The sequence below is a fragment of the Nematolebias whitei genome, chromosome 22, assembly GCF_014905685.2.
Source record: "Nematolebias whitei isolate Nwh7 chromosome 22, NemWhi1, whole genome shotgun sequence".
Taxonomy (NCBI): domain Eukaryota; kingdom Metazoa; phylum Chordata; class Actinopteri; order Cyprinodontiformes; family Rivulidae; genus Nematolebias; species Nematolebias whitei.
Genome location: NC_056519.1, coordinates 30,264,632 through 30,278,401, shown reverse-complemented (window position 1 = coordinate 30,278,401; position 13,770 = coordinate 30,264,632). Strand labels below are relative to the sequence as shown.

Below are 13,770 nucleotides of genomic sequence, written 5' to 3'. Positions count from 1 at the left end.
TGAGTCAACACGAGACACGTGTACCGGGTGGTACAGTGTCATTCTGCCAACCTGCATGTGAACCATTGCTACAGCTGTCAGGGTTGTCCTCTTCTCTGAGAGACCCTGCATTTCTATAGCACATTCAGAGAGAGGTATTATCCTGTTAACACCGGCAGCGGCTGTCCTCAGCTCCTCGAACAGTTTAGCTGACATAATTGTTATGTCTGCCCCACCGTCCAGAAGTGCTTCATGTGTGAGGACACCTTCGAGTGTCACTGACAGGTACGCCTTTTTGGCGACCCCCCTTCTGATAAAGTTACACAGAAACCTCTTGGGTTTTTTCTGACGCTTCTTCACACGTTCAGCCTTGTCTATGTAATCTTGGTTTGTCTGAACCGTCAGCACAGCTGTAGCTGTTTCTGCGTGTTCAGCTTGCGATGACTCGTCATCGTTTGTGTGTGTGATTACCCCCCTTTCATCCGATGAGGGGTTGTTTGAGGCAACAACAGCAACGTCTTGGTATGTTCCACCGACATCTGTAATGTTGTCATTCGCGCCCTCAGATGCAATAGTGATCACATCACTGCATAGTGCTCCAGGTTGGTTTCCCGTGTCAGTGTGTTTCAAAGTTTCTAAAAACCTACGTAATTTCTCTGTCTCTTCCGAGCTCAGAGGTGTAGGGCCTTGTTTCTGGAACTTTTGTGATTTCTTTGCCTCGGTTCGCTTCGTCCGAGGTGGGGGACGGCTAGGTAAGTCTTTTGGAGGTTCCTTTTCGGACTTCCCCTGATAATATGGGTCACTCTGGTTCCCATATCTTTGCGTCCTACGCACACCCCATTTACGATAATCACGTTCATCCTCTGAAAGAGGAGCTTTTTTGTCCCAGCGTGCACCTTCATGACGCGGTTTGTTAGCTTGAAAAGACTGCTTTTTCTCGCCTTTTTTAGGAGGAGGCGGCGAAGCACGCCGTCCTTCCAGTTCTAGGGAGTGGGGTTTAACCTTTATACCAGGAAACACCTCTATGGGCGTCTTAGCATGAGAACATGCCTCAAACACATTCACAGCACACTGTTTAATCTCATTGATGGATTTTTCTCTGAAATTTGCCATCATTTGTACTGACGTTTTAAAGTCAGTGTGGAGATTTTTGCTGAAAACAAATTTAAAACCTTCTTCCTCCTCCATTCCGGTTTCATTTCTGTTACCAAAATAAGCTTGGAAGATTCTTTTGTAATAAATCTTTGGATGTTCATGCTTGCCTTGCGTGACCTTGTCAGCAGCTGGGAAACCAGCAGGTCCCGTGCAGGGGTCATACTCTCTGATCAAAGCTTCGCACAGAAGGTTGTAATCCCTTCTCGTTGCATTAGGTAGACGCTCGATGAAGGTGAACACCTCTCTGTCTTAAGTGAGCCTTATCAGACTGATTCTATCCTCAACCGTAGCATTAGGATAACCACCCAGTCTGAATTCAAGGTCTCTGAGGTACGCTTTTGTTCCAGTTGAACCCATTGGTCCCGGTACAAAGCGCTGTACATGTTTTGAGATTTTTTGCAAATCATCTATTGAAGGAGGAAGTATCAACGGTCTCTCTTGCATGGTTTGTAGTGCAAACTTGTTCAGGTCTGTCCCTATCACTCGAGATGAGGGTGGAGGTGTTTCTCTACACACATGTGGAGGTTACAGAATGGGATTAAGAGCAAGAGGTGCACCAAAATCTTTCTGAGGTGATGGCGGGTGGCCTGGACTCTGACCTTGATCTTCTTTGAGTTCCAGACAACCTCGCCCCACGTCAGAACTTTTTTTTGTTGCCGTGGCTAATTTCTCCTCACAGGCTTTTAAGCGTTCCTGTGATGTTTGACATTCACTTTGTAAACGCACGCTCTGTAGGAGTAACGCGTCTTTTTCCAGTCTGCATTCGTTCAGAGCTTTTGATGCGAGCTGCAACTGTTGTTGTAGCACACAGTTGTCTGAACACAATGCTTGGTACTGAAGCTCTTTATCCCTAATCTTCTCTTCAAATGAGTGAGCCTGTAATGACAGCTGATTTTCTAAGAGCTCCCTCTCACCTTGCACCTCAACTGCACGTGTCTCTTCATCAAGTTTAGACTGTTCCATCAATTTGAGAAACCTCTCCTTGTCAGTTGCATATGCTATAGACAGCACGACAATTTGTGCAACCTGATGATCCAATTCGTCTTTGAGAAGCAGAGAAATTTTTGCTAACCGTTCATGGCTCTGCTTTTTATTCTCTTTAACCGTGGCTCCTTTTGCTAAACTTCTCAGTTCTTCCGCTCTTTGAGTTTCATCAAGGTGTTCTAACGGTGCATCAATAATTGGATTTGTTAAAATACATAAGGCTCCCAGGATGATGTCATCTTGGGAGTTTAAAAGGTCAACGTTTTCGTCTTCTCCTACCATTATCTTCTATTTAAAAGTTAAATAGGAAGATGTAGTGTTTTAGGTAGTAAAACAAATCAGAAAAGTTTCCTTTTTCTGATATAATTACGCTTATTTAGTGTTCTAGCAATTAAACGTGTATTATCTTTTCAGCAAATGAGTAAACTTTATCAACTCTGTGAATATCTGGACTGTATCTTTAAAAAGTTTCTAATTTTTCATTTTGCACCTCTGTTTGAGGAATTATCAGTGAATGAAAAATGTCTTGGTAAATGCCTTTCTGGCATAAACACCTTTATCACTTTTTAAATGCAAGATAACAGTAATAATTCAGCTTGAAGAACGTTTATTAACTCAAAAATGCGTCTGACAGGAATAAACACGTGTAATTTCACCCAAAATATCCTAAAAACAAAGTGAAACTGTGATTTCAAGTTTCTAACAGGAGGTGGCAGTATAACCTTATTTTATTTTAACCCAGACACTGTTAGTGATGACCAGTAGGAGTCGCGGTGACTTCCTGTGGCTTTGGTGACATCCGGTCGTTAGCCGTTAGCTTAAAATTAGCATTGGCTAGCGTGGTCCAAAAACACCATTTAATGACGGATTTAAAACTTAAATGTGGCAAAGTTTCAGCGATTAGGCTTCAAAGAAACGGAGCAGCGGATCAGAACCAACTTTAAAGCGTTTTTCAACTTTAAACAGCAGATTGAAATTCCCTATGAAGACGAGCTTCATTTCCGGGTCACGTGACTGAATCTACCAATGACAGAACAGCAACGGGGGTGGGTTTTACGACCTGACATCAGAGGAAGTGACGACAGACACGTCTCTCAGCGAATCAGAGCGTTTCAAACAACGGTTTTCGACCAATCGCCGCTCGCTATTTCAGCTAGCGTGTTAGCATTTAGCTTGAACATTCCGGTCAACTTTTCGTCATGAAAACTTTCAAAATGTACTATTTTCTGTTAAAAATGTAACTTATCAACTCTCAAAGCTCACGGAGACGGCGCTCCGTTCTTAAAAACGTCTCTCCATCCATTTAAAACACTCGTTCGAACTTATCAGAACCGAGCCGGACCAGACTCGGGTCGAACAGAACCTCCGTCCGTTTAAACAGAATCCACGTTTTTCACAGCTCATCAGCTTCAGTTACACAACAGATGTACAAATTCAGCTTTTAAACGAACACATTGACTCTCAAAGCTCAGCTTTCAAAACACCACAGTTGCAAACATTGCTGTTTTTTCTCCGAGCATTGCAGCTGCCACAACGCTGCGTTTCACACAGCAACAATCTGCACATCTCATTTCATGCCAACATGATAAATTCCATTGTTACACGAATAACAGTCCATTCATGAACCTGTACGGGGCCACCAGATGTAGAGGATTATATATCTGTAATATATTATCCATAAATTAAACGGATTCATTAATTTTTCTGGACTGAATAATATCGTGCATTGAATAATTAAAATGTAACGTGAGACGTTAATTTTCTTTGACCCATCAAATGAATGCGGTCATTTATTAACAGAATCAAAGTTTAACATCAAACATTTACATTAATTTGGCAAATTGATTTCAACAACAACATAATTAATTAGCAAGTTTTACAAGGAGGAAACCATACGGCCATGATTTCCCCATTTCAAGCATTACAACAGACATTTCTGAAAATATCTGGATGATCACTGGCAAGATATAAGAGTTTAAAGATAGGGGATGAAGGAGTTAAAATTGAGAGAGAAGATGGATGAGGGAAATGTGTCGGTATCAGAACGGCACTCTCCGTTAAGATCTCAGCTTCCTCCTCGGTACACTTAGGTAATGTAAATCGACTCTTTACCTGTAGGAGATGTCTCCACTGGTATGGAGTTCCATTTAACACACCCTTTCAGCGTCTCCGTAGGAACAGCTGTGAATCGTCCGAAGTAGTGACAGTACTTGTTCGACACACGTTCACCTCCCGGTTGGACTCACATGAGTTGTAAGTCCGTCAGAGTTCCACTCAGATGTGGAAGATTGCATAATTCCCACAAGACTCGGAAGAACTCCGGATCATGTCTGGAACTCCTGTTCTCTCCAGCACTTCTTCCGTTTGGTTTGCTCTGCGAACTGAACTGCTCTCCCACCGCACTCGACTGCACGAACTAGGAAGTGCTGACATTTAAAGAGTTCTATTTCCGGTTCATTTGGGAAGTTCCTGATTGGTCGATCGACCAGACAGGGGTGTGTTTTAGTGATGTAAGAGGTTATTAAAAGTCAGAAAAACAGAAAAATTGTTTTGGAACGGACAGAAGATGTTTTGAGACAGACGAGAGAAATGTTTAGGCGAGTTGGGGGAAAACAGGTGCCAGCTTCTCTATTTACGTCTGAGAGGATATAAAACATGACAGTTCGTTCCAACAACTTGTCTTCTTGCCTCCAACCTTGGACCAACATCACAACTTGCTCATTTCAGACAGAAAATCAGAAAATGCATGAATTACTCCGTAACACATTCTAACTTGATTTCTACTTTGAATGAGGATTAAAAAATAAATCATTAACTGTTTCACAGTTGATTTAAAATGAGTAGTTCACTTCAACATTTAAAAATGGTTTGAACTAAACACACTTTGATTATCAAAACATTTGTAAAATAGTAATGATAATAAAAAAGAGAGTGTTCTTTCAATTGATCAGTGCAGGACACTTAGGAAGTCTCTGGATGAACTTAATCTTGTGTTTCTGGACTCAAATCAATGAAATACAGTTCTTGTCCCAGGAAAGCCCTCAAGGCCAGATTTGACCTGAGGCTTAGTTCACTACATGTCTATATTTCTGATTTACTTAATTTTGTATTTTGCTTTGTGTGTTACCTGTTTTTCTGTCTGTACAGCACTTTGGTTGGCCTTGTTGCTGTTTTAAGTGCTCTATAAATAAAATGGTATGGTATGGTATATTGCCATTTAGTTTAGCACTTAGACTCTCCATTGGCATAATTTTAAATATTTCTTTATACCATTGAGTTACTGTAGGAGGTTTATCACTGATCCAGTTATGCAGTATACGTTTATGACTTAAAAATAATAGTTTGTTTGCCAGCTGAAGTTTTTTACCTTTTACTCTTTTATCTGGGGGAGGCAGCCCCAATAGACACTGCCCTGGATCTTTACAAACTTTACTCTGTACCAATGCACTTATCTCTTTAGTCACACAATTCCAAAACTTTGATATAGCAGAGCATTCCCAAAAACAATGACTATATGTTCCAATATTTGTCCTACATTTAGGACAGTATGATGATCGGTTGGGATCTATTTTATTAAGAAAATATGGTATCCTGTGCTGTCTATGAAGTATCTTATATTGAGTTTCTTTAAATTTATTACTTGGAAACAATGAGTGGGATCATTTAAAGCAGTTTCCCCAAACCTCCTCCCCACAGGTTTTCCCCAGATCTCCCTCCCAATGTCTGAGGACATTTCCCACGCTATGATTAACCCGACCTTGCAAAACCTCAAAGAATCTCGAAATAAATCCTTTATCCAAGGTAAACTTGATAAGGATTTTTTCTATAGGCCCTGGGAGTGTGTTAACATCCTGCAGCATCCCAATACCAGAAGTTACAAAGTGACATATTTGAAGGTATGCAGAGAAATCTTTGGATGACAAACCAAATTTATTTTGAAGTTGGGCAAAGTTCATCAATATGTTATTATTGTCAAACAGATCTGCTATTATTTTGACACCTTTTTTGTGCCAGTGTTTAAATATTGCTGGGAGGAAGTAAGTCTTTGTTAGTGATAATTTGTGTAATATAGGTAATTGGTTCCTTCCTTCCAATGTAATTGTTAATGTTTCACCAAATTTTCATTGTATTTTGCAAAATTTGACTATCCTCCCTCTTCAAACGGGATTTTTTTCCACCTGCAAGCTCTCCTAATAAATTAAAGGGACTACATGCCAGTTTTCGAACGGTTCCTCCTTTCCTTTAAGATAATTATGAAGCCACTCACTAATAATTTTGCCATGACAGGCCCAGTTATAATGTCTAATGTTAGGGAAGGACAAACCCTTTTTAACCTTTGGAAGCTGCAAAGTTCTCATGCTCAGCCTCGGTCTTTTCCTTTGCCAAATAAATTTAGAGAAAACCCTTTCAATCCCTTTAGCTATATTCTTAGAAATATAGATTGGTAGCAATTGCATTGGGTAAAGTAACCTTGGCAGGATGTTCATTTTTATAAGGCTTATCCATGAAATTTGCAAATTCATCCATCTTGTGAGGTCTCTTAATTTTCTTTCAACTTTTATTTAGACAGGTTAATCCCATTGAGCCTTGAGGACTCATTTACAAGAGAGACCTGATTTCAACAAAGAATGATGACAATAATGGACAACAGCGACAGCAATAGACAATTATAAAAGAGGTGTACAGATTTTTTTTCTTTTTGTACTTGAATCAGATTATTTCTCAGCAAGTACCTAACATTAGGATTTATATCAATCCCCAAATATTCAAATCCCAAATCTGACCAAGAAAAGGGGGAAATAGAAGGCAGGGGGGGTTTCATCAGTAAAACCAATTGGGATTGCTAGTGATTTATCCAAGTTAATTTTATAGCCTGATAGATAGGAAGACGGCCGGCAATGGAGGAGGGAGCGCGCCAAAGACACCATCTTAGCACCAACATAACTGGTTTGTTCCACTTTGGAGTAAGCTGTTTGGGGGAAGAATCAGTTTTGTGTTGTGTGCTTCCTTGACTGATGAAGCCTTCTGGATCGAAGGAGAAATGTTTCAGCACCAAAAAAAGAAACTATCCAGATGACCTGACTGAAAAATGTTCGATTGTATACCTGGATTATTGAGCATGGACTTTATTATATATGTTGTTTGTTGCTGTGGTTTCTCGGTTTTGTCTTTTTTTTCTCTCTCTTTCCGCAGGTCTAGAGGCAGACTTCAATTATGTTAATTTGTGTTCTCTTTATCCCCCTCTCTCTCCTCTATTCCTATCTCCTTCTTTACCTTTTAAACATTCTCTCACTTTTCTGCTTTGTTTTCTTCTTTGTTTTTCATCCCCATGTCCATTACATCTGAAACAAACTCAAAGCAAATTCTAATAAAACTTTATTTATATATCAAGTGGAGCATTAAGGCCAGACATAATGCTCGGCTTGTGAAAGTAAATCTGTTGGGCATCACTTTGACGCTCAGACAATTATTCTAATTGTCACAATGCCGGACAGGACAAGGGAAGGAAAAAAATAAAAAGCCAGCGCGGCTACATCCACCGCTATACTCACACTAGCCTCCTCCACGTTTCCTTCCTTGTTAGCTGCCTTGTTATTAGGTTGGCGTTGGGCATTTTTGTGGGATTTTGGTTTATCCGTGTTCTCCATCACTTTATTATTGTGGTTTGCGCCATTAGCCATCTCCCTCCCAAAAAAGCAATCTTGGGTCCAAAAATGAAAGTTAAATTGTACAATTAGGGATGAAATGTCCGGGAGCTCCTTAGCCTCAATCCTTTCAGTGTGATATCATCACTGGAACTCCTCTACTACATTATTTGCCAACTCTTCCTTCAGGACCACCCATACTCCACTTCTCTTTATAGCCACACCACGGTAAAACCCTGCTCCAATGCTACGAGCCTTGCTGCTCTTCCACTTGGTCTCTTGGACATATAAAACATCTACCTTCCTTCCCTGCAACATGTCAGACAGCTCTCTACCATTACCTGTCATTGTCCCCAAATTTAGAGTTGCAACCCTCAGCAGTGGTATGGGATGTAACAAAGTACAAGTACTTTGTTACTGTACTGTTAAGTACATTTTTCATGCATCTATACTTTACTTAAGTAGAGTTAAACATGGGTACTTTTGACTTTTACTCCACTATATTTTACATCAAGCATATGTACTTTCTACTACACAATGGGGCGGCTGTGGCTGAGTGGTTAGAGCAGTCGCCCTCCAATGCGAGAGTTGGGGGTTCGAATCCACCAGCAGTCACATGCTGAAGTGTCCATGGGCAAGACACTGAACCCCTCATAGCCTCCGATGTGTGTCCCATCAGTGTATGAATGTGATAAAGCTCTGATTAGTCTCTTTAGAATGATTTGTTCAATTAGCTTTGTAGAGATCTAGTAGAGTGCTGTGTGGATGAGTAAATGAGGACACAGATTGTAGTGTAAAGCACTTTGAGTATGTTGAAATAAGATAGAAAGGAGCTATATAAGTACAGTATTTACCATTTACAACATTTCTATAATGTATTGCGTTACACATTACATTCACATTGCATTTTTTTATTTGTTCTTTAGTCTGAAAGTAACCAATGGTGAGAGGGGAGTTAGTCCATTGAATCACTGCAAAGTGGGCAGGTAACGTTAGGCCCGCCTTCAAGAAGAGCCGGGCCAATGACGTATATTCTAGTATATATGTCATTGAGCTGAGCGCACCCACAGTACAGCTAACACACCCTAAATGGATTCCACTGTGAAGAGTCAGCCAGAAGATATGTGCCACCCATGGCCTTATTGAAAGACTGTTTAGTACAGCAGGAGAGATTCTCTCTCCCAAAAGAGACAGACTGGAGTAAAAAACTTTGAAAATCAACTTCTTCTGAACTTGAACAAGAAATTCTTGCTGCAATATTAAAATGTGTCAGTTCAGGGAATGTTAGGACAGGAGACAACAGATGTCTCCAAATGGCTCAACACTCAGGTCGAAGTTTTGAAAATGGTGTCAGGAAGTTAAAATATTGTTCACTAGAATAACTAGACAGTATTTTAACTAGAGTTGATGACAAACTGGAGTTGAAATTATCAGATTCCTTTGTTAGGTCTAATGATCCTTTTTCAGGCAGACAACTTTTACTTAAATGTGTTTACTGCAGTTAAAACGACACATTGGTTTTGCTTTGTGTTAAATAAAAACTTCCAAAGATATAATCATTCCTCTTTCTTATTTTGCTTAATGGCATTTAACTCTGCATGTCATCCCTGAAATTCTGATGCACAGAATCACAAGTCCAAGTGTGAACGGTGTCACAGGGTAAACACAATAAAAACGTATTATCTGCAGCATTGTTCATTAAAATGCACAAAACTATTATTGTATTACAGAAAATATACATACGGTAGGCACACAAAAATATTGTAGACCATTGCATTAGGTAATACATTCAGCAAGTACTTTTACTTTTAATACTTTAAGTACTTTTAAAAGTAAGTACTTATTTACTTTTACTTAAGTAAAAATGTTAATGTGGTACTTCTACTTTTATTAGAGTACATTTTTGTCTGTTTATTTGTACTTTTACTTAAGTACAGTGTTTGAGTACTTTCTCCACTACTGACCCTCAGTCCTACATTTTTCACTTTCCACTTCTCCCTGTGTCTCCTGACACATTTCCCTCCTCCTGGTCTTTGACTTCGAGGAACACGTCCACAAGTCATTGTCTGGAAGGACAGTTCTCCGTGCCATCCAATATGTGAGATACAGCTCTATGCATTCACATTCAAAGAAGAAAACATACATGAGCATCATCCAGAAACACAATTTTCTCTGGACCAAACCAACCATCAGCTCTTCCTAGACACTTACAGACTGTTTTGAAAACAAGAGGCTGTGCTTCATAGTGGGAAACATGGCCACGGTATTTTAGATATGTTGCTATCAAAATTTAAAATTAGTTTATGTTTCATACAAACAAACAATATGCCGATATCCCCCGTCACTGAAGAATTTGAATAATGAATGTTTGTCGCTTTGGAGATGAGTGTTTTTCTGGACTGGAATTGAAAAGGTAATGCATGTAAACATTCATGTTTTTGGTGCAAGATATTCAAGTGGGTAGGAATTACACTATGAAGAAGAAAAGAGGTATACTGTAGACCAAAATGGAAGTTGGAACCTCACTTATTCTTCATTATCAGCTCACAACATGGATGGACGAAGGGTTTTTCCAATTCCCCCTCTTTGTTTCATGACAGGGGGATACTTCACAGTGGAAAATATGACCTTTTCATAAATTTCTTGATGTGTTGCTACCATAAAATTTAAAATTATTTTATTTCTATACTAAAACCAATACATTGTCTTAGTTTAAACGTTTGATATGTTTATTGTTAAATTATGAATAAACTGTGAGTTTATGAAGGTTTGCAAATCATTCCATTGTATTTTTATTTATTCAAGAAAAAAAAAAAGCATACCTGAGGCTTCTTCCTCCTTCATTTCCATTTCAAACTCAGCTGTGATAAGGGAAACCTCTTTGGATGGAGACTTGCGTCCTCTGCGTCGCTTCTTTGATGAATCACATTTCAGATTGACAAATGTCACCTGACAGTCATCAGTGCAGGGGAACTGGTCTCCTTGCAGAGTAAAAAATAGAGGTTAAAAAGGTGAAAATCAACATGGTTTACCAGCATTTGTGCATTAGCTGCTGAGTTGCATCATTGCAGTTCTTTACCATGAATATTCGGCCTGGATGAGTCTCTCTGTTTCTCCTTGTTGCGGGGGCTCAGGTGACACTTGGCATCCTTGATTTTAAATTTGGCTTTCTGCTTTATGGGTGGTGCCAGCGAATCTTTAATCACACACAAAAAAAAAAAAAAAATCAGGACTGTCAAATAGAATTTACTAAATATACCAAACTTCAGTGATTAGTAACTATTAATTTTAATCTGATATTTGATTATGCCAAATAAACTTTAATGCATGAATTATTTTTGTTTCTTAGGTGATGTATTATGTCCTCTGTCACATGTCTTCTCTTTTCAGCTGTCTCTTTTCTAACAGACAACAGGAAATGGCAAAAAATGACTGCTGTTATTGACCAAACTGTTGGTTACCTGTCTGTTATCAGCTTTTTATCTTGGATAAATATTATATGTAGAGAAGCCCCTCAGCCTCTACTGCAGATATGGCTTTCAGGAGCTGTGAAGTGAAGGTTATTGGTACCTGTCACAGTGGGAATTAAAAGACCTGCTGGTGGACACTGGCAGTGATAGAGGCCATCAAGATGAAGAAGGGGGCCTTCAGGGCTTGCCTGTCTTGTACTCCTGATGCAGCTGATTTTTTTACAAACCGGATTCCAAAAAAGTTGGGACACTAAACAAATTGTGAATAAAAAACTGAATGCAATGATGTGGAGATAGCAAATGTCAATATTTTATTCGTAATATAACTTAGATGACAGATCAAAAGTTTAATCTGAGTAAATGTAACATTTTAAAGGAAAAATATGTTGATTCAAAATTTCACAGTGTCACTAATTAGGTCAATTGACAACATGATTGGGTATAAAAAGAGCTTCTCAGATTGTCAGAGTCTCTCAGAAGCCAAGATGGTAAGAGGATCACCAATTCCACCACTGTTGCACAGAAAGATAGTGCAGCAATGCCAGAATGATGTTACCCAGCGTAAAATAGCAAAGACTTTTAAGTTATCATCATCAACCGTGCATAACATCATCAAAAGATTCAGATAATCTGGAACAATCGCTGTGCATAAGGGTCAAGGCCGTAAAACTAAGCTGGATGCTCGTGATCTCCAGGCTCTTAAACGTCACTGCACCTCAAACAGGAATGCCACTGTCAAGGAAATAACAGAATGGGCTCAGGAATACTTCCAGAAAGCATTGTCAGTAAACTCAATCCACCGTGCCATCCGCTGTTGCCAGCTGAAACTCTACAGTATAAAGAGGAAGCCATTTCTAAGCAAGCTCCACAAGCTCAGCCTTTTGCACTGGGCCAGGGGTCATTTAAAATTGAGTGTGGCAAAATGGAAGACTGTTCTGTGGTCAGATGAGTCATGATTTGAAGTTCTTTATGGAACACTGGGACGCCATGTCATCCGGACCAGAGAGGACAAGGATAGCCCAAGTTGTTATTTGGGAGTGGTGGCGCAGAGGTTAGAGAGGTGGGCTTGTGATCCGAAGATCGCCGGTTCACGCCCCGGCCCCGACAACATCAAAAAATTGTGTGTGGGGTAGGTGAAACACCCACACTTGCCCCCACCCTCATTCGCCCCACTCTGGGCCCATGAGCAAGGCCCTTAACCCCACCATGTGCTCCCTAAAAAACAGGTCTCTCTTGAAAATGAGTTCTCGTGGCTCAATGAGACTAACCTGGATAAATAAAGGCTAAATGAAAAAAAAAAATAAATGTTATCAACGCTCTGTTCAGAAGCCTGCATCACTGATGGTATGGGGTTGCATGAGCGCTTGTGGCATGGGCAGCTTGCATGTCTGGAAAGGCATCATTAATGCAGAGAACTATGTTCAGGTTCTAGAACAACATATGCTCCCATCTAGATGTCATCTCTTTCAGGGAAGACCCTGCATTTTTCAACACGATAATGCCAGACCACATTCTGCAGCAATCACAACATCATGGCTACGTAGGAGAAGGTACTGAAATGGCCAGCCCGCAGTCCAGATCTTTCACCTATAGAGAACATTTGGTGCAGCATAAAGAGGAAGGTGCGACAAAGAAGAGCCAAGACGATTGAACAGTTAGAGGCCTGTATTAGACATGAATGGGAGAGCATTCCTATTTCTAAATTTGAGAAACTGGTCTCCTCTGTCCCCAGACATCTGTTGAGTGTTGTAAGAAGAAGGGGGGATGCCACACAGTGGTAAAAATGGACTTGTCCCAACTTTTTTGGGATTTGTTGATGCCATGAAATTTGGAAACAACAGATTTTTCCCTAAAAATGATACATTCTCTCAGTTTAAACTTTTGATCTGTGATTTGTGTTCTATTCTGAATAAAATATTAGATGTTGGCACCTCCACATCATTGCATTCAGTTTTTATTCACAATTTGTTTCGTGTTCCAACTTTTTTGGAATCCGGTTTGTATTTTCAGCACTCGCTCTTGTGCAAGATGGATGCCTTTCTTCCCTTTCACGTCCTCCTCTTGCTTTTTTGCTCTCTGTCTTGTGTATCGGAGCTCCTATTAACACATCTTCCAAAACATAAACTACTGTCATGGATCTGGTCAGCTGGACTTTCAACGATCATTTTTTTCAACAAAGTGACAGGGACCTGGAGAACCCTCATGCTCCACTGAGACACACGTGGCAGGATACGTCATGGATTTGATGTGCCTTTCCATATTGTCTCAGGAGAACACAGAAGCTATTGGAATCATGATAGCAGGGTTTCTGTTTTTTGGCACCGGCGGAAATCAAACCACAAATCTGGCCATTTTGGATTAAAAGTACCAGCAGAACTCAAGGCTCATGAAAAATAACAAGCTGCCTGAAAAAAGTTAATCAACCGTGGCTTATCTGAATCTGTTTCCCCCAATTGGCCTCGAAGCAGGCCAACATTAAATTTCTTCTGGGATATGTGTAAATTAAGAAAGATGTCTATCATCTTTCAGATGACTGT

General features: G+C 40.0%; 1 protein-coding gene across 1 annotated transcript in view; it reads right to left on the bottom strand.

Annotated features, from left to right (window-relative positions):
- The window catches only part of scube1 (signal peptide, CUB domain, EGF-like 1), a 491,162-nt gene that overhangs the window by 55,900 nt on the left and 421,492 nt on the right, over positions 1–13,770 (bottom strand). Inside the window, exons 17-18 of the mRNA XM_037695765.1 lie at positions 10,843–10,959; positions 10,586–10,744 (exon numbers count right to left, since the gene is read on the bottom strand). Of these exons, the coding sequence (XP_037551693.1) occupies positions 10,586–10,744; positions 10,843–10,959 (276 nt within the window). The remainder of the gene's footprint in view (positions 1–10,585; positions 10,745–10,842; positions 10,960–13,770) is intronic.